Source organism: Ascidia mentula, chromosome 6 (genome assembly GCF_947561715.1).
Source record: "Ascidia mentula chromosome 6, kaAscMent1.1, whole genome shotgun sequence".
Lineage (NCBI taxonomy): Eukaryota > Metazoa > Chordata > Ascidiacea > Phlebobranchia > Ascidiidae > Ascidia > Ascidia mentula.
The window spans coordinates 18945442-18967965 of NC_138571.1; the positions used below are offsets into that span (position 1 = coordinate 18945442).

The following is a 22524-nucleotide window of genomic DNA, read 5'->3' on the forward strand; positions in this document are numbered from 1 at the left end:
AGTGCGCCACCAGGTGTTTAATGTACATAAAAATCGTAATATTCGTGACGTCATAATAGTTGTTGTTGTTTTGCATAGTTTTTATCGCACAAGAATTGTTTTTAAATTGCACAGGAATGTATTTAGTTTTGCGTGTATTGGATCAAGTACCAAAGTCTTCAAGAAATCTGTAAATATTTAGTTTGCGTGAAAAACGCGTATTTTCCACCACTGTGACGTAATAAACTTAAGTGTTGATAAAAGAATTATGTTCATCAGGTACAAATATATTTGTCTGCAATTAAAAATAATAGCAGGCATTTATTGATGATTTATGTGAAAAATCACGACCTACGCGTGACGACTGCAATATTTTCCGCTGCTTTTTGTTCAAAATCATGTTAGCACAGGCATATGCTGCAAAACAAGCAACCTGAGGGCATCTTGGGCAGCTAACTCGCAATTGCTTCGGCATCCTTCCTATTAAGAGGTCTTATATATCCGGCAGGGATAGGATACATTGCTCGAGGCTTAAGGCACGACTCATCCGCATCTTGTTATTGCTTAGGGAGAAATTTCCCCATCAGCCCAAACCACTTTCCTGATTAACTTCCCATTATTACTATCTCTTTTCTACGCCGCTCACCAAGTCTTGCAATAGGCTTTGTGACGCAACACACGTGCGTTGTAACGATAACAAAGGCTTGTTACGTGCGTGTTTGTATCATGTTTTTATTTGGTTGCTGCCTTTTTACGAAACAATTCAAGTGTTCAGGTCTCTTGTTGCAACAGCAATCACATTATGACGTCACAAGATAAAAGCTTAACGGACTTTTTTTACCTTTGAACTACAAGTTGTATTTGAAATGTTTCAAAAAGTAGGGTCTGAAAAAGAATGCAAACTTAATCGAGTTTGAACAAAATGGCGATTATTGCAATATTTAAATTTTCTTGGTTGTTCTATCCTGGAACGCATTATTTTTCAGCCCAATCTTTACGCGCACGAGCAAAACTTACGAGATTTCTTGGAAGAACGTGATACACGACATTAACGAACGTGGGGTATATAATTTGACACGGTGCCTAAATAGACGGGGCACTAATAATATCTCACGAACCAGAACATAGCCTAATTTCGAGAATCGTTCGTCTCCATACTTGTTTTTTATATATTTCTGTGATCGTGTATTTTGGATGTCGAGTCAGTGGCAGGAATAGTTAGAACCAAAAATGCTTCGTGGCATGTAAAAATGAAACTGATTCGTCGCAGTAAATTTAAACGCGAAACTAACTATTTAATTGTGCATTTACATGTACAATATGGCTAATTATAACAATCCAGTCCGAAAAATAGAATGAGTAACTAAAGTAATCAGACTCTCGGATCACATGACCAAAAAAACGACAGTTTTTGGGAACGAACACGGTTTGTCGTGGAACGAATCGATTGTCTAACTGCAGGATGAATGACTTGTTATCATGTTAGCATTTGTTTCATCACTCAATTGTACAGCGTCGAGCCTGGTGTCCTGTTTGAGTTAAAGCAAAGTTCCTGACTTGTGGTAACGGAAGCTCGCGCGGTCGCTTCAAACTAAGCGCCGAGTCCTAAGGTTTCCATGAAAATCGCGAAGCGGTTAGTATTCTTCCGCGACGCACTTTATCCATTTCCGCACTGCTTCCAAAAAAATGACGAATAGGTGAGGATTTTCGTTGAAAACGATCGACCAAATCTTTCCACAAGCAAAAATTTACCAAGGTACCTTAACATCGATGTACCAGCAATAGCTTTGCTGATAACCCAGGATCGAATGTCGTCAACAAACGCCCATTGTACTTCCGATTCACATGCATTGATTCGTCACAAGGGAATAATAAGGGCACAGAAGTGATTTGACTTTAGCAATTGTCAACCAAAGCATTGTAATATGCGCAATATGCAAAAGTAATGCAGATTTATAGGCACCGTTAATTGTTTATGTAACAGTGGGTTAATACGCCACAATTGCTTTTAAGCAAATGGCTGCCAAGGTGTAGGGTTTCACCAGGACAAAGTTAAAAAGTTTAAAGCCAGTTCTTTTAGTACAGCGCCAGGGGTTGATGGCCAATGGTTTTGCACAATGGCAATTAATTCAGCAATTAGTTATTAATTGTCTTCTGCTTTTGCAGTAAACCGCTGGACGGACGAACAGCAACAGTGACATCACAGGCGCTTAAACAAACGATTCGAAACTTTGGCCAAAGAGCGGTTTTCGCCGTTGGTGCAAACGCTGCTACAGTGCATAGTTGACACTCGGGAAAAAACGGACAATTTCCGCTCGACGCGCGCTTCGTGATCTTCTTCGCGTGCTTAGGATAACGCTAGGTTGAACAGTTAAACCCATTCCTAGGTTAAACCCATTCCGAGGTTGGTGAAAAGTGATTAGAACTTGGTTGGGTTTGATGAACGGTGACGAATTGCTGGTATACAAAACAAGGTTGTGAGAGCCTAACAGTTATTATGTCATGTTTTAAACCCATTGAAATCGACTTTTAAGATACCCTTTTACCGTACGTCGGTACTAGGTAGGTAGGTAGATGTGTTGTAGTCAAGAACAACGTAAGTTGATTTGAAAACATTTTGTAGCTCAATGGGGTTTGGTTGCAAGGCTAACTTTAACATGGACGATCACTACTTGCCATCAGCCAAAGGTGCACCACGACCAAGCGGTTCTAAAATATTGTTACGACAGAATGTGGGCGTTTCCTTGCTTCCATATAACGATTGGTTGTGGTTTATAAATACTTGGAGGGAAATAATGGTGAAGGTAGGCGGATCAGTCGTGCGTTACGCGGGAATTCGTGGGGTCGTCAGCCATAACTATGTTTTTTTTACGTGTAGAAATTCAGGTTAAATACCGTAAGCAAGGGAACCGAACAACGGGTCGACGTCTTGCCTATGCTCAGCCACCGGGACGCTGAAGAAGTGCCAGAAAAGGCGATAGATTGATGCTAGAACAAAAAAACTCATGTGACTGTGATTAGTACGGATATATTTGTAAATGGTTTTGCCACTTTCAAGGCCACGTGTTACGTTCTTATTCGTCTAAAATCACGCTGGAAAGCGTTTCAAACGTTGGGCGTAAAACCACGTTTCCTTACCTTGATGTTTCGGACACTGAAACTATTCAGTTAATCCGTAGCACAAGCGTCGCGCAGTTCTCCTTTTTCCTCGATCTCTTTTTTCCCTCTGAGATTACGGATGACCGTTTTCCTGTTAAGAGACAACGCGACAAGTGAACGGGCAGAAAATCTTCGCGGAGTGTCGCAGGCGTAGCACAGCAATTAATTGTGGCTTGTGCCAGTTTCGCAAGGCGTGTATTCGAGATTAAACGAAACTGTATTACATCTCGAATAACAAGGCTCGCTGCTGAGATGTGTTAACAGTGGGGTCGTGTATTAGTTGGAATTAATATTTAGATTTTGGCGATTGCTTGTGGCATAGAATACATTTCGTTGCAGTAACAGTGCGCTTACGAATACTTTTTCGGGAAAAGGAACAATAGTAATGGAATTGATAATCGCGACCTAAAACAAAAATACATAAAGTCCGAGGTTTCACAGTGGAATCTACAAACTAACACAGCAGAGAATACGCACCGTTTACGACAAACTTTTCGAATTAGAGCGTTTTTTGCAAATCTGAAAATTTGGTCGCGTGTGAGGTCAACCCGCATGACCCTGGAAATCAGGGGGTCTGTAGCATCCTCATAGGATTTCCGGGAGAGCGTGTCCCGTTGCTGTTTCAACCCTTTTCGCGCCCTGCGTTGCGCTTGTTTCGTACCCTGCAATGTTTGTGTTTATTTTACCTAAGTTTCTTAAACTTTTCAGGTCGTTTGTAGTGGAATAACCTGGTGCTTTAGACTAGGATTATATTTTTCTGCAGTAAGTGCCAAAATTTCGGCCTCAATTTGCAAAGGTAAGCGTAAAAATAATAAACCCACCAAACAGAAATTTACGCTGTGTGTTTTTGCAGAAAACGTCACAATGTACGGCGTGCAATGTCACCAACCCAACAACGTCGCGCATTGCGATGACGTCATAGAGCTACAACACGTGCCGCCTCCTTTGTTGATGGCGAGCGAAGTGAATTCTCCCGCTAACAATGAAGGTTACTTTGTGAGGTCACAATATCGTCGATTCTGCCACGAATACGGAGTGATCCAAGCCAATTACAACACGGCACCATACAAAGATGACGTAACAAACAATTGTAGTTATGACGACACAGCGATGTGCATGGACACTGAAAGCTCGATGTACCCCACCGACTTTTCTCTGACGTCAGGTTACCACGGTGATAACGAAGCGGACATCGATATCCTTGACGCCATCCTTCAGAACCAGGACTTGCGGTTAGGGGCAGATAAATATCTTCACGCCGCAAATTGCGTCTCGAATTCCGGCAATGTGGATCAAGTCGACCCAGGCTCGAACATGGATGGCGCGCCAATGTTTCGCCACAGCATGCCGAGTAATTCCAGTTCAAACAACAACAACAATGCCGATTATTTGAGCAAGTTGGAGGAGTCGTGCGACGATTCCTTGCACAACGCCGAGATGGGGTTTAGGGGAAGTTTCGGGGTAAGGTCAGCCCCCTACTCACCCAAAGACTCATCAATGGTAAAAGCCGAAGTTAAGCCCGAAATCTTTACCCCAATGTCAAACTGTTCATCGCCCACCCACGTCACTACCAATACGTCATCGCTGCTTCCACCCATCACGATGTTGAGCGGAAAAAAGTCGGAGTGCGCGACCTCGCGGAGCAGTGAAAGCGGAAGTGATGTCGAAGACCCACAAACCCCTTCGTGCATGTTCGGCCAACGACTCCCCCTCATCCGGGCCCAGAGCCTCCCCGACGGGACAATGGAACAGCGAGAGTAAGTGTGACGTGTTAGTCACGTGGTCTGCTTGCGGCGAACTTCTAACACGATTTTTTGCGCAGAAAAATGAACGCCGCCATGACGACCGACCACTCGCCTGCGCTGAAGAGCGTCGCCCACACTGTGGTTACCACGGCAACGCGAAAGCGCCGCGCGAACAGTCACAGTTCGATAAACACGCGCGGGGGTTGCGGAAGCGGTGACGATTGTGACGCGAGAAACTCGAAGAGACTCCAGAGCAACGAGCGGGAGCGGATGAGGATGCATCAACTCAACGACGCCTTCCAAGCCCTCAGGGACATCTGCCCCCATGTAAAGAGCGATCGTAAACTGTCCAAGATCGAGACCCTCACTCTTGCCCACAGCTACATCCTCTCGCTCAGCAAGATGGTCCTCTCCCTGGAGAAGAACATCCAGCAGACAGCAACCTCCACTTCCTCAGCAGCATCCGCGAACGGCGAGGAGTGGAAGAAGATCCCAGACAACACCATGGAGTAATATCGCTCACTAGCCGCAATAGAACCACTGCCAAAAAACAATCAGTATTGTGACCAAAAAAGCTTGCCTTTTAATTAATTATGACATCACTGCCAATGACGTCATAAGAGCAATGATTGTTGTTCGTTATTTTAAGTTCCCCTTGTTGTTGTTCTGAGTTATTTTTGACGAGTTGCAAAGTGTATAAGATCGGGATATTTTCGCGTGTGTTTTGTTCTAATTCTCATTGTTTCTATAATTATTACGTCACTGCGGACAACATAACAATCGGACTGTGTTCGGGAATAACATGGTACTGTAACAACATTCTATTTATATGTTGCAAATTTGGTAGAAACATTATTTTTACCAAATTTTTACCCAGAATTTTATAGTTTTTACTCGTCTTGCATCGGACCTTCACCATGAAATGTCTTTTTTTTAATATTTGTAAATAATATCGTTTATTCGGAAATCTTTTAAGTGTTTTGTAATACAGCCGTCCGCATTTTTGCTAAATTTCTCTGACGAAACAAAACCTTTGTTCTCCCTCAACAATCGGTGCTGAATTATTCGGAAAAAACACTGTTTCGTAACAAAAAGTGCAATTATGACGTCATTATCAATGGTTTAGAACTTCATTTATTCAAGTCAACAAGTGCCATTGCGTGTATCAAAATTTGCGAGGCAACTCGCAGCTATCTGCACTGCAACTGTTTTTATGTTGTTGGAAGACTGAAGCAATGTTACGTCACTAAAAAAATACATATGTTTGATGACGTGTAACGCTTTGACTGGTCGGTATAAGTGACGTGTCTTCCGAAAAGATAGGAAAATGTTCGTTTCTTTTAAAAAAGTTAGCGAAAGTGGCTTTTGTCGAAATAAATCAATAAATAATTGTTATAGTAAAAAAAAAACACTACAACAGTAGTCCCTGTCTTTAATGAACCAGTAACGCACTTAACCCTGGCAAAATATTTTCACGATTTTGAATTGTTGACCATTCTTCAAAGACAAATTCACAAATTATTTTAGTATTACACAAGATTTTTGTCACTGTGAAAATTCAAAGGACACGCAGTTTGTTGTAGAAATAAAGTTCGCAAAACCTTGAAGTATAGGCTTGTGTTGGCCCAATAGCATTGACACCGCGCACCGTTTGGAAACCTCTGTACTACGTAATTTTGTTGGACGCCAGCAAGAACTGCTTATAGATGTACCTATCACAAACTTCAAGAAAAAAATGATTGTACTTACAATTAAGACGTTTGAAAAATGAATTTCTTTACATGTTACATGGACTCACTCATTGTTATGAGGAAAAAAAAACAACTTGTGACATAATTTCATTAAATATTTTGTTTTTCGCTGACCGAGAAATAGCTGTTCAGTTTAAAATACATCACAAGGACGCATTTGCAACAGGGCATCTTACCATTAAACTACATCTACGTTTTCCATTCCCTGAGAATATCAGGCCTAGAAAACACACGCCACAAAGTGCCATTATTGTCTCACAAACAGGATACTTCAATCGAGCATTATGACGAATCAATGCTCGTTGTTTTTAACAAACGTTTGGTTCCACGAAGGCTTGGTGGTTGTACAATGGGCGGTTCCAAGCTAGATGATACTTGATCAGGAAGCTGTATTTTGAATTGACGGACTTTGAATCAATAGACAACTTTAGATTTAGCAATTCGTCTGCTTCTGGGTCTTTGAAACGAGCTTTGATTTTCCCGTCCATTTTGTTGATTTTCAAACCTTCCATTGTGGTAGCTATGAAATTGCTGCCGACATTGAATTCCAACTTTTGTGCACGTGTTTCACCACTGGGGTCATAAGTTAACGATTGGACTCTAAAAGATCCCTTTATATAAAATTTGGACTTTTTAAAACTAAGTTGTCTATAAAATGATTTTATGCCCTCTATATTAAACTTGACTGGTTGGAAAGAAGCTGTGACCCTTGCAAGTGTTTTTTAAACGGTGTGCCGCGAAGTTTCATTAATTGACAACAACTTAAAATAAATTTAGCATTTACGGTGTAAAATAGAATAGATGTGGAATACGATTTTAGGCATAGTACTTGAATTTAGGCTTTCCACCAAGAAACTAATCAATGGCCACATGCTTTTACCTTCTGTGTTGGTTAATGTAGATTCGTTGCAGTTTGGTGTGCCGCAAACGACAGGCCAAGCGAATATAGTGAATTACAAAGCTAGCATTGGTAAGCAAAAATACCTATGTTAACTTGTGCAGCACCAGTGTATAGACACAAACTGAACGTGAAAATGATTTATTTTTACACTTTCCCCTAATCTAAATTAAGTAATCCCAAAACCTGAAAACAAAATTTGTAAATCTGTTTTCGCAAAACAAATCAGAAATTTTGCCTTAGTAGGACTAACAATGATTAAAAATGACTTAACCACAGAAATCATTTTCCAGACTTATCAACAGCACACTCTAGCGCCTTTCTGTGGAAACAATTTACAAAAGCATATCCGGTAGATGGTCGAATAACTCACGATTCCATTGTGTGAAATATAAATAACAGTGATGGGCATTTTTTTGTAATCAAATGTTTAATTTTTGAAAATAAAGTTTACGCTTTGGAAAACTCGTTTGCTACACATGAACAGTTTTTGTATTGACGTCATTGCTTTCGTCCAATTAAAAAGAAGAGAAAACCCTTTTAAAACAGTACAGTTTTATTTTAGGTTGTGGGAAGACGATTGAAACAAACGAAGGCAATAGAATAAATTGTTGTTGGGTTTCTTATTTTTTTGGTATGATCGTTACAAAGAACATTATGTCGTATAATGGAATTTAAATAACCATTATACTGGTTCAAGAATGAATAATTTATGTTCTGGTATTGAACCAAGGATTCTGTGGACCCTCGTGAACAGATTGTTAAAATCACCATTTTAATTTGGGAAAGTGGAGGTTACCTTTACGAAAGCTGATTGTTTTGCAATTTATGAACATGCAGAAGACTAGCTTACTTTATAAAGCCAAAAGATTCTGCCCATAGATCCTAACCATTTTCTTTTTTTTTCTTTTTCTGTGCAATATAATGTGATCTACAAGGGCGGCTTAAATAAGGACATGCATCGACGCAACGCATGTGATTGGGTCCAATATCTACTCAATGCGTTTGAGAATGCATCCGCAAGCTGTTGTTAATTGTGATTGGGCGATTGTTGAGGAACCCGCTTCCTGTTATATTGTTTTAGAACGAAGGCATTGTCGCCCACATCCTGATCAAACCAACTGGGGCTGATTCCATTGTTTAACGAATAGAAAAATTTACGATATCTCGGATTTCTGTTTTTCTTGCACCCTTAAATCGATTTCAGGTTATTCAAGGGAACTATTGGTGGAGTCACGACGATTGAATCTAAAGAAAAATTCAAGAAAAAAACACGAGTTTGAAAATATTCTTGTATAAGGCGGAAATCACCGAAATATTTAGGTTTGAAACCATTTGGGGGCGGTTTCAGCAGCCTCTCCAACCTCCAAACCAGTTTAAACCGGAATCGGAGACATCAATTTTCTTGCCGATTTTTGAAAAAACACCAAGGCTAACCCCTTTCCGTTTTTCCGGATTTGGGCCAAAACAAAAATGACCGGTTTGAGGCGGAAATCACCGAAATATTCAGGTTTCAAACCATTTGGGGGCGGTTTCAGCAGCCTCTCGAACCTCCAAACCGGTTTAAACCGGAATCGGAGACATCAATTTTCTTGTCGATTTTTGAAAAAACACCAAGGCTAACCCCTTTCCGTTTTTCCGGATTTGGGCCAAAACAAAAATGACCGGTTTGAGGCGGAAATCACCGAAATATTCAGGTTTCAAACCATTTGGGGGCGGTTTCAGCAGCCTCTCGAACCTCCAAACCGGTTTAAACCGGAATCGGAGACATCAATTTTCTTGTCGATTTTCCAAGATTAACCCCTTTCCGTTTTTCCGGATTTGGGCCAAACCAAAAATTAAAACCGGTTGGAGGTTTCAGCAGCCTCTCGAACCTCCAACCGGTTCAAACCGGAATCGGAGACATCAATTTTTTTGTCGATTTTTGAAAAAACACCAAGGCCAAAACAAAAACATAATGTTTGAAGCGAAAACCGCCGGAATATTGCGGCTTCAAACCTTGATTTATCCTGATTGTCAACTGGTTACAGCTGGAGTTAGGAATCTTTTAAACCTATATTGGCTGAACAGGAGACTAAAACATTATAACTAACACACAAATCTCGTATGTTTGATATTATTTATTGCACATTATATAGTTCTCTGCATATATAGGTTGATCATTTTTTCGAAGTTATTTCGAACGTTTCTGAAAGCAGGAAAGCCAGAAAACAGCAACGACAAGAGCAACAACCACAATTACAAGCAGAGGCTGTGAGAAGATGTCTCTTTCCATCACCACGGTGTGATCTACAAACAATAATGTATGTTGGTTAAGTTTTTTTTTGTATAATACAGGGCAATGACACTTGTTGAGTGTCATGTTTTTAAATGTGAAAGTACAAAACAGTCTTTAATAATTGGAATGTCTTAAAAACGATTTTTCACACAGAAAAAATGCATTGTTATTGCAAAAAAATTACCGACTAATGACTTTTTGATTCCTAACACCAATAATAGTCTAACAATTCAAAAATTTTTCACAAAAAATTAGATAAAATAAAATTAAAATTTGGGTTTTTGAGTTTTAAGTTGATGCACAAAAAATTGACTGTTTTTTTTGTTTCTTTCAGATATTTTTCACCTAATTTGTATCAATAACATGACAGTTTGTTTCCAATAAATAGGATATTTAGACAATATGTTTTCTTTAAACTATCCTTTTTAATAAATTTGTTTTGAAATACTTACATTGTGCAGAACAAGTTCTCCCATCTGCGTTCAGTTCCCTCCCATCTTTGCATGAACAATGAACCACTTTGTTCTTCTCCGAACAAACATCCTCACAACCCCCATTGTCCTGAACAAATATATTCCTCATGTTATTCATATTTAATGTTATGTTTTTTCAAAGTGTTTCTTTTTCATATTTTTTTGGTTGTTATTTTTGTGACAAAATATTTTATTTCTCACATGTTTTTTGTTGACATGATTAAAGTGTTCCCTTTCGTGTTTAGGATTATTTTAGGATCTTATTATTTTTGTGGCAATCACATATTTTCCTACATGTTTTTATGTTGAAAAGTCTAGTTTTCTAAAAATTTTAAGTTGGAAAGTATAATTTTCTCCTAATTGTGTGATGTTGATTTTTTGAAGTATGTATCTTTCATTTATTCTAAAACTTTTCGGTCAGCTACTAGTTTTTTTTTGCAACATGTAAAAAAATGTAAACATGTAGCATTTTCCGACAGCACAGGGTTAGGATAAATTAAATTATGCATAAATTTAGAGGAAATAAAAATGAAACAAGTTTACCTCAAAACAAAGGCTGTGTTCCCTGTTGCTCAGCATAATCGGTCCATAGCTCATTCTTTGCTTTCCATTTCCAACCAAACTTCTTCGAAATCTGTCGTTTCCACAGTTCTAAATGCATGTTTAGAATGAACTGAATCATGTCTTGTGCGATTTCCTTGTGCTTTTACTACTTTAGTTTGAGAATAAATTAACTTGTTTAAACACAAGCAACATTAGTAAATTACTGTTTTATGCAATAAGAACTTCATGTAGAATTGATGATGTTTTATCGGTGGTCTTTAGTTTTTTATGCAATTAAACAAATAAACGATTGTCGTTCCAATTAAAAGGGGTAACAATTTTTACACTACTGTGAAAATAACATTCTGTTAGTAATTGTGAAAAAAAAAATTGTGAAAATGTAAAAAGAAATATTATTTAAATCAGTAGTTCACAACCTTTTTAAGACAGAGTACCAACTTACAAGTTATATTTTAATTTTAACGACTTCGCATGGCAACATTTTTGTTTGTAATACAGGTTTTTATACTGAGCAATGAAATATCAACTTGTAAATTATTTGGCGTGCCATCAAAAATCACCTCATGCGCCACATTTCACATGTACCTGAAGGGTTTCAGACCCCTGAATTAGATTAAACTTACCAAATCCATGCATGTGAGGTCCATGTTTGTGTCACAAACCACCATGTCACAATGGATGTACATTGTTTGATTCTGGTCTGGAATGTTTGACCACACAAAAGCCGGGAAATGGAATTGTGCAACGCCAGGCATGTAGTTGCGTGTCATCTGTATTGCGTCAATGGGATCATATGGATTTCTGGACGGGCAGCTTAATACATAAAACATGTGTTAATAAATTATAAAACTCCAAAATACTTGTTTTTGCAAGGGCATTTTTTTGAAAGGTTATTTCGAATTTTGCATGACAGAAAATATCTTTTCTTTCTACTTTTTGTGCTTCTTCATGTTGTATAAAATAGTGCGTTAAAAAGGTTTAAAATTTACTAAACTGCCGACACTGTTTTCATTTAACAACCTACAACCTTAATGTATTGCACAATTACAATACATAAACTTGAAAGTCTTACACACAAAAACTTTACAAACACTTATTGTTTTTTTCACATTCCAGTCACATATTCAAAAACTCCATTTACCCTATTTTTATTTGACAAAAGTTTTTTTTTACCTGTGTACAATAATGGGATAAGATCGAGGATCTTCAGAAGAACTGCTTGGTGTTGCCCAACAGTGATGCAACTGTGTTTTAAATGTCAATGTTAACTGATGGTGCACAGAAATACTAAAATTTAATGTTTTGTAACACAAATAAACGATGTCTTATTTGGAAAGATTTGACCTCATGGCGCAACTAAACTTTGAATTTTATTTACTGATGTTTTTAAGAATTTATAATCGTGCCAGAAGGCCACATCCTTTAAAATTACATTATGCCTTGGCAGAAAACAATATTTGCCAAAGATATCATGACATAAATCAACAATATATGTTCCTTCTTAAAGATATTACAAAATATTTTAAATCTTTAAACATCTGTAAGTAAAACATCTGTATCCAACTTAACACAAGCTTGCAAAAAGAGCACTTGGTGGTTTTGAATGTTACGTTTCTATAAACTAATGTGTCTTGCTACAGACAAATAGGAATCCTATAAAAGATTTGCATTAATATTATTTGTTTGGTGAATGATGTTGGTGGTTATTATATTCCATACCTGGACAACAAAGTTGTTTGACATTACATTCATCCTCAGCTGAACATAGATATTGGTCAGAACCTCAATTCTTGGTGGAGAACCCGTCAACCGGTTGTTATACGAGAGGGAGGTGTAAAGGTCAAAATCAAGGTCAAAAGTTGCATGTTCAGGATCCATGGCAAAAAGGTTTTTTCTACAAAACACCCACATCTTAATATAGAAATCATGCCACAGATTCCTGCTCTTAAAGAAAGTGGTGAATCTCTCATAGGAAATTAACATTTCTGTGAGTGTCAGATAGTCCCAATCGTTTTTTTCGATCCATAGCCCCAGAAAAATCATACAAAACATCCTGACACATACCTAATAAATGGATTGACCACACTGGTAAGAAGGGCAGAACGCTGGAAAGCACACTTAAACTTAAAGATCGTTGTCTCATCGAAACGTTGGACTATCATCCCAAAGTTTGTCTGCCTTGCAAGTTGGACCATAAACGTGTAGAGTAATGTATCATTGTCCTCCTAAATATAGATAAGTGGTCATTTAATTTTTGATATTGTGTACTAAAACACAAAAAATAATACAAAACTATATATGTCAAAGTCTAAAATATGTAGAAAGTTACCAATTATATTCGCATTATTTATTGTTTTGTTGACACTTAAAGTGTGGCTTAACAGAATCATTACAGGTTTTTATTTGGTCCCAGGGTGGACAAGTCCCATGAAGGGGAGGTACAGCCGGTGTTGGGGACAAGTCATAGAAATTTCCACTGAAAAGACTTGCCTCCCCTCATCGTGTGATCTAATGTGATCTCAGAAAAGCAACATTTTTTTCTCCCAAGTGAAAATTTTTTTTTTTTTTAATCCAGTTGAAGATTAAAAGAGCCAAGCATACAATATAGACATACCCCATCAAATTTGTCCGACGCATATTCAACACGTGGTTCACAATCAGTCAGATTGAAATAGAATTCGATATCATTAGATTCGATAAATTTTCTGCAAGATGGCAACAACTCTTCAGCTGCAAGTTGATCTCTGACTCGTCGAGATGAAATCACCAATTGATCTCCAGCACTTGGGTTTATCATAGTTGCAATGTCCTCAGCAGTAATGCTGCAATAAAAACGAGTAATTAAAGAAATGCCCCCTAAGAAATGCACATAAAAACTAACAGTGCATTTTTACACAAATCTGCATTTTTTCTCCAAAGTTTGTTTAAAACAAAGCAATAGGCATTACCAACTTCCTACTATTGTACAAAGTGGGCTGTAACTCAGCCTCACTTCCAAACAAACCAACCAAACAAAACATGGTCCAAATTAAGCAAAAACAGACTGAAGCAGTAGGTTTAAACTTCAGAAATTGGCTCACTGAATTGATGGTGTTTCGGAACAAATTATTCCAGATCCAGTTGTTATATTGCTGTGTTGTGATGGAGCACCAGCACCGTGAGCATTTATTGCTTGAACAGTAACTCGGTAGTTTGTGATAGGCAGTAAACCCTGAATGACAGTGGTGTGGTTCATTCCAATAACCCTTACAAGCCTTTCTCCTCTATCGTGAGTTGAAAACCAAGCAACATTATACTCGACAATTTCTGCACCACCCCCTTCTGGTGGAGGAAGCCACTCAACTACAACTCCCTGGCGCTCCAGATCAAACGCAACAGTGGGAGGGTCAGGCATATGAGGGTCTGCAAGTAAAAAAAAAAAATTATGAAACTTCACTTTTGAAATGAAATTACACTTGTATGAGATGCATCTATTAACAAACAAAAATTAAAAAAACTGAAGAATCAAAATTTTGTTATCAGGGAGAACAATCAAAAGAAGTTATACTGAATAAAAGATATAGAAGCAAAACTCATACTATACATTTTTTGTTTTGCACTAAAAACTATAAATCACAGAATCATAATTTAGAATCGAAAAAGCATGAAAAACTTCTCCTCACTTGTACAAATCTCTACAGGATCAGAAAATTCTGAAACTCCGTGAACATTGTGCACAGCAACTTGTATTGCATACACAGTGTTAATCTGCAAACCGGTCACTGTGTATCTTCCAGTACAGTCCTCCATCAAACCTCTCCTTGTGACTGAACCCAAGTCAGAACTATTTCCGCTTGTTTTGTTCCACATGATATCATAGTGTGTGATCGCACCACATCCTCGTTGCATCGGGCAAGCAAATTCAACTGATATTTCTGTGGCAGTAGGAGGGTGTCGAGGGCTCTGCACTGGTGCTGCTGGTGCCAGAGGTGCTTCAACATAATGTTGATTTCGTTTAGTGTTGTTTCGAGACATTCCATGGTTGTTAAAGAAGTTGGTAATTAGTCGATTTTAAAGCTTGTCTGGTAAAGGAAACTATTTATCCTGATGAAGGTCCATTGTATAACGATGGTATCATTGATTAAATAAATCGTTTCCTTTACCAAAAGAGCTGTAAAATTGACTAAATATTTTGCCTGGTAGCGTCATCAACAAGTTATGTTAAGTTAGTAGGTTTTATTTTTTAAATTTTTTTGTTTTATTTGCAGCTGATAGTTGCGGTAATTAAATTTCTGCATGAATGCATCCAAAAAAAATAATGGCCATATCTTTGGCATTTACTGCGCAACTTACAAACTGTACTACTTACAAATTTCTAGCTAAAACCAAAGTAGTGAGTTACACATACCTGTAAAAATCCTTGTGACCATGGCTTCACCTTTAACTGGAGAATCAAATGGTTCAAGGACAGGCCGAACAGATACTGTGTATTCCCTATTTGCTTCCAGTTGAGTAAACGTCATGAAAGGGGAGGCAGCAATAAATTGTCCAGTAGATGTGCTCGGATAAGGTGATAAAGTGACTTCGTACCTATCGACAGGGGAGTCTCCAGCAGGTATAGGATCCCAGTGAAATGAAATAGATTGAGCTGTAACTGAGCTTAGTTGGGGTTGCACTGGCGGTGGAGCTGAAAAGAACATGGTTCAATACAACAGTAATAACCTATTTCATTGTTTTGCAATGAAGAACATGGCTGTGTACATACATACTTTGGGTTAAACAACAATCAACAAATTCCAGCCTGAGGTTTAACTCTCCCAGCCAATAATTTGTTTTTCTGTTGGTGGCTTACCGGATGATATTTGCTGGGCGTCTGATGGCAGGCTTGTGGTGTGACCATTGAAGGCTTCCACTGTAAATGTGTAAACGGAGTTTGGAGACACTGAAAATGTGTGCTCCCTTTCCACGGGTAAAATTGCCATGTCATTTTCAGGCCCCTCCATTGTGATTGTGTAACTTTCAATACCACAACAGGGAAAGGCCCCCGATACAGACATGAACGTGACTGTTATTTCATCGGTAGAACTTGAGACTAAACGGACTGGTGACGGTTGCACTGGATCTGGTGAAAGCGTAAACAAATAAATTTATGTACTTTTTACCAAATATATAATCGGTAAATAAGTCATCGGAATATTCTATTTGTACTATGCAGGATTGTGCTAACATTTTAAAACTCTTACCCTCAACTGCTTTATTTAAAGGCTTTATTACTCAGTAAAAAAATAAATATTTTAAATCTTACTGGTCCAGTGTGGGCTGGTTTCAGAATCTAGTATGGGGCCTCCACCAAAACTACTCCTCACAAATGCATTGTAACGGGTTGATGGACTGAGAAAATTTAAAGATGTTCGCAATTGCATGCTTGCCTCCACGACAATACTGTTCAACATCAGACCATAAGCATCCAACAAAAATAATGTGTAGTTATCTGGAGTCCGGCCTTCATTCACGACTGGTTCCCATTGAAATATTATCATTTCCGGTGTAGATCTGTCGGTTGTTGGTGGAGTTGAAGCAATGGGCACTATTTGACAAAAAAACTATGTCTGACTTATTTAGACGGGATTGTTTTATATTAGTTTGTTAGAAAGAGTGTTATTATTTTTCATAAATGTAAGAAAATTAACCCAGATACAAACATTTTGAGTTTTTGCCATTAATGCCAAAGCTAGGAATCAGCTAATTAGCATCATACTAATTTAAAATGTTTAAGTTGTTTGCAATATAAAACTTTTATAAAGTACTATGGTACTAGCTGGCCTTGGCATTAATGTTTAAGACAAAAAAAAAACAATTTTCCCAATTGGAGCAGGAAAGTAAAATAATCCCTATTATGTATTGCTTATGTATTGGCAATGAAATCCTTAAAGAGCAAAGATATTGCTGGCTGCCAACTAATAAAAACCTACGCGTGGTTGCATCCAATGCAACGGCTTGTCCACTTCCACCAGAATTTCTTGCGTTCACTTGCACTTGAAGTCTTGTATTTGGGGCCAAATCACTGACAGTCACACTCAAACCCACTGTCACCATGCTTCCCGCGTTGTTCCCAAATACAACGTTTGTGACAGCTGTTGCTTCGATTTCATAATCATCTATTTCCGTGCCCCCATTTGGCATTCCCCATGAAATAGTGATGGATGATTCTGTTACAGCCACTAATGTCAAACCCACAGGTACATCAGGAACTGCAAGAATACATAAACTTTTCATTGTAGTTTGCTTGTCAAAATTACACAAACCAAGAATTTGAATAAAATACTTACGCGTAACGACATTAACTAGGTTACTATGAACCGAACGTGAACCAAGCGAACTGCTTAGCTCCAAACTTTGCATCAGTTCATATGAAGTTGCTGCAGTCAAACCAGCAATTGTTTCCGTAGTTGTTGCTGCAGGAATACTGCTTGTTGCTATTGTGTTACCAATCATGTCTGTCGCTACAATTATGTAAGTTGTTGCACTATATCCGTTATATCCACCGTTGTCATTCCAATCATACTCTACATCGAACGAGTCAATTTGAACCGAAACCACTGTCAGCGTTGGGTCTGATGGTTCTGAAAATGTAATGCATAAAATTAACTAACAAGAATGTGATTTGGCAAGCACCTGTGCAACATGATGAAATCCATTTGCAAATGTATTGATTGTATCTACTATCATTATCAACGCACAATGCAGACAACAAAACGGTGAGGTAAAGTAAAGATAAAAAAAAGAGAGGGAAAAGGCCAGAAGGGGTGCAATGGGTCTGATAATATATATTAAACACTTTTGGGAGGCAAGTGGTTTGTGTGTATTATAACTGACTACCAGCAGCAGAAATTTAAACAGTACATTTGTCAGGTTGATAAAGTTACAGAGATGTATATACTTGTTGTTGAAATCATTCTTTGTAAACAAAAATAGGTAGCAATGCACTCTGTGGAGATATTCAAAAACACATACAAAAAAATCTTCCACAAACGAAGTTTGTTTCATCTACTGCATACTTCAGTTCATTAATGTACGCTTTCTTAAGTGCGACATATCGACAACTTTTAAACACCCCCCCCCAAACAAAATGCAACATTCCTTTAAAACACCACAATATTCCAGCTACAACATACCAGCAAAATGTTTTACCACTAGTGGGTCTTCGTGAATACACTAGTAAAACATACCATGCATAAACTGGGGTAATTCCCAACAACCTCTACTGGGGAGGTTTCATAAAACTTACCCTTCAAGACAATCTTTCTTTATGATGGCCTAAGGTCATGCTACAGGCCATAAGCACATCTGTACTAATTGTATTTAAAATTCATTACAAATGTTTTTGTTTGGATGTTTTTTTGGGGGGGAGGGGGTGGATTTTGTTTGGGATGGTTTTTGTTGGGATGGTTTTTGTTGGGATGTTTTTTGTTGGGATGGTTTTTGTTGGGATGGTTTTTGCTTGGGATGGTTTTTGTTGGGATGAGTTTGAAAGGCATTCATATTTTTTTGGATGAGTCGGGGCTACTGAAGTGTGGACATGAAGCAAAAAAGGTTGAGAACCATGTTTGATGTGTAGGGTATTTTACTTTGACAACTTAAACCTTTTCTGTTGCCAATCCCACCTGTTATGACAGTCATTGTTATTCCTTCAGGACTCAGGCCGGCTTGATTCTCCGCAAACAGAAACACTGTGTAAGCATTGTTTGAAGACAATCCAGTTACGGTGGATGGTGAAGAGGATATAGTTTCTAAATCCCCTTGCACGTCTGTAGAAAGTCTTGCTCGGTAACCCAGAATTTCACTTCCGTCATTTACTGGGAGGGCCCAAGAGATTGTGACTGTATTTCGTGTTGATGTTAGGGAGGTAACATCGACACCATTGGACACTGAAATACAAAAGGGAGTTTTACATAAAAAGGTTTTTATTTAACAAAACAGAAACCTTAAACCGACATACAAGTAACTGAAGGTAACTCTTAATGTATACAGTGTAATTCATTCTTACTTGGGTTAAAAAATCTCATTTTTAGTTGCAACCAATCTATGAAACTAAATTTTTAGAATATAATTTTTTCTGCATTGGAAACATTTTATCACTTATTCAATAATTGTTGGATAAACTGGCTAGGTTTATGTGGCTTGTTGGTACAGAAAAATTGTAAAGCTACACTTAAAATAACTTTGCAGCTACGCAGCAAAATTAAGGTTCCAATATAAACAGAAGCTTACATTGGCATTTTTAATTAAGAACATTTTGGGTTAAAAAACTATACTAAGTATACTTGCCTGTGTACATTACCACTGGCTGACTGATTAGTGAAAATGAAGCATAGATAGCTTCAACAACAACACTAAATTCTGTAGCACTGGGTAGCCCTGTTACAGTGCCATCTGTAGACGATGCAGAACCAGTATATGTTTGTGAGGAATCTGTGGCCTGAATCTGGTAGGATTGTGGAGTCTGAACACCGCCACCAGAATTATGATCAATGAAGATAGTTATGCTGTCGGGAGTTGAAGATGTAAATCCAACTTGAGGAGTGGCTGGCTCTACAAAATTTTTAACAACTGTTCTTGACGGTTTCCAAATGGTGTTCAAGCAAGTTGTTCTAATGTTGGGGGCGGTGCAAGCCCACTTTTAAGATCTAAGAAATTTTATTTTCCGAGTTTCATTATGAAGTTATTTATTTGTAAGAAAATTCTTCTTTTAAAATATCAAGATTATGAAAATAAATGGCATGAAACATTACTGCCTTATCATTTAAGTATTAATTTCTTCATTTTTGGATTTCTTCATTTGATAAATTTAGAAAATTGGAGGTATAGGTCTGTACACAAATTCCAGAGCTACATATTGTTGAATAGCATTGAGATATTTGAAAGTTCCTCTGCATTGCATACAATTGCACCACAATGTCATTTACAAAATTTCAAGCTCTGGCAATTCTATTCAGATCTACAAGGCTTGTATAAAATCCTAAAATCCTATTATGACAAGCACCTCATTTTATATGTATATTTTGCCTACTAACTGGAATCTAACAGAAATAATCAGATTTATCAGATATGCAGCAACCATTTTTTCAACTTAACTTGCCTGTTGTAAAGTAAGCATCTGCAGTAAATTCACTACTTCCTTCACGATTAGTGGCTTTGACTCTGCATGTATATTCGTTGTTGTCTGTTCCAAAACTGAATGAAACATCAATACCAGTATCTGGGTGAGTGGCTGTGTAAGGATCGCTAGTCGCATAGATGTTGTCACTGCATTCTACTTCATAAGTTTCAATGTGTTCTCCACCAACAGGTTGATTCCAACGAAAAATTCCATTTGCTTGGATAAGGGGATCTGTTGGAGCAGCAGGGACTGAAAAGCAAACGAAAAAAGATTATGATTAATACTGTTGATTAGATATATATTTCATTTGGTCCAAATATGTAAAAAAAACTTGAAAGTCAACCAGGATGGAATGAGATCTAAGGCACACAAAGATTAGAGGTAGGAAACCCATGACTTTGGAACTGCATGTGACATTTTCACCCTCTGTTATGTCTCCATGGAGACAAGGTGATCATTTTGCAACTTTACAGAATAGTTTCGATTTTTTGCTTTGAGAGATTTAAGAATCAATGCATAACAACCAACTTTGGCCTTGTAGCTTCCTCTATACTTTAGTTTCAAGCAAATAGAATTAAGCTGGTTCTTTGCATGGTAAAGGTTGCTCTGCACTGATATATTTGAATAAAAAGTTTTGTTACTGCATATTTACCTGTACAAATGCTGTAAGGCATTGATTGCACACTCGTGTCTGGCAATGTACCATTTGGATCCACAAACACTGACTCAACTATTATGTCATACTCTGTGTTGGAAGTCAAGTTGTCAAGGGTGTAGGTGGTAACATCGATGGTGGCATAAACAACACCATTAATATAAAGCACAAACGCATTTCTGGTACGTGCACTGCCATCCTGCATTGGCTCAGTAATTTCAATTGTTATTGTATCTGTTGTTGCTGATGTTTGTGATACATCTGACACAGGTTTTTGAGCTGCAAAATTTTAGGTTTTTTTTTTTCATCAATTAGGATTTAGGATTAATAAAAATTAACGAGACCAAAACAAATTTAAGATGTTTTTGCCATGCACACACAAATTAATAAATCCCAATTTAACTTATTTACGGAAGCTACAAACAGATGGGTAAAATTATTTGAATATATTAAACTATGAGGTTATGATTGTTTTCACTAAAGTGGGCATTTCTTTTAAATAACCTAATGCAAATTACCTGTAGCATGTCTAATCACAGGAGTGAAAGTTCCATTGCAAGCATTTACTCCCCTCATTGATAATTCATATAAGGTGTTGGAACGCACAAAAGGTATAGAGTCTTCATCACTGGTTCCTCCAAAAACAGTCCATGTTTCTTTGACATCCATCATATAACCATACAAAATTTCATACTTGTCCACCCCAAGTCCACCTGATGGGGGAGTCCATGACACAACCATGTTGTCATAATAGTGACCAATAACTTGAAAACCAGTTGGTGGAGATGGTGCTAAAAATGTAACAGGTTACCAAAAAAATCAAGGCTGTCACAAAGAAAACATATTTTCATGTCCAAAAGCAAAACCCTATAGTACATTTTACACTGTTACAAAGTTTCAAACTCATTTACGGTTGGCAAGTAGGTCCTTTTTTTTCGTTTTCTTGTTTCATTTATTATAATAGATGTCGAGCTAGTGGTTCACTATTTAGGTATGATCCAATATGTATCAAGAAAAAAATCCCCAACTTACACCCATAAATCATAATAGAGCTTGTAACTGTTGTGGGGCTTCCCTCCGAATTTCCCAATGAGTATTGTGCAGTAATATTTACTAGCGTATCATCGGGTGCACTGTACATTAAATCTGTGGTTGTTGTGCACTGTACTGAAGTGCATATTGTGATATCAGTTATGTTGTCACGGTATGACCCCTGAACAGGTACGTCCCAAATAAGATCAACTGTTGAACTTTCACAAGTAACAGCAGTGTACGTAGTAATAGGCAGTGGATCTATGTAAAAAAAAACACAGCAAAAGCTTGTTCAGCAAAGTTTGGATATAAACATTTCAAGAAAACAATTGTCTTTTTCTATTGTTTTTTTAAATTCGAAACAAAAGCTATGTAGTAAACACAAAAGCACACCACAATTTATCACTGTAAACAGTATATATACTTTTTTACATACATTTTTAGTGGAAAAATAATTGGAAACATTTTTTTCTAACATACCAGTTGCAACAAAAAACACTGCATCCGAAATTGCACCAACAGTGTTGATGGCCTGAATGTTTAAATTCTGTTCAGTGTTAGGCTGAAGTTCACTTAATCCAAAGAAACGTGAACTGCCAACACTACCGACCAACACAACGTCTTTCAGAATATCATATGAGGCAATACTATTTCCTCCAGCTGGCTGTTCCCATGTCATATTGAAAGAATGGGTCCCAGTTTCAAAATTAACCACTGTCACAAGATCTGGATCTAAATTGTAAGAAAAATTAAGTGAGTTTTGCCATTTGAAGAATTCTAAGCGTTTTTGAAGCACAAAAACAAGGCTTACCTGTTGTTACTTGTTTTGTGGCAGAAAAAGTTTGGGAAAG

At 37.7% G+C, this 22524-nt stretch overlaps 1 protein-coding gene across 1 annotated transcript; it reads left to right on the forward strand.

The window, feature by feature from the left end:
- Window positions 1-3854: 3854 nt before the first annotated feature.
- Window positions 3855-5972, forward strand: LOC145906145 (uncharacterized). The gene is made up of 3 exons (XM_082993554.1): window positions 3855-3934; window positions 3992-4895; window positions 4961-5972. Exons 2-3 carry the CDS (start codon window positions 4003-4005, stop codon window positions 5394-5396), a joined length of 1329 nt encoding a protein of 442 aa, XP_082849680.1. The 5' UTR covers window positions 3855-3934; window positions 3992-4002; the 3' UTR covers window positions 5397-5972.
- The last annotated feature ends 16552 nt before the right edge of the window (window positions 5973-22524 follow it).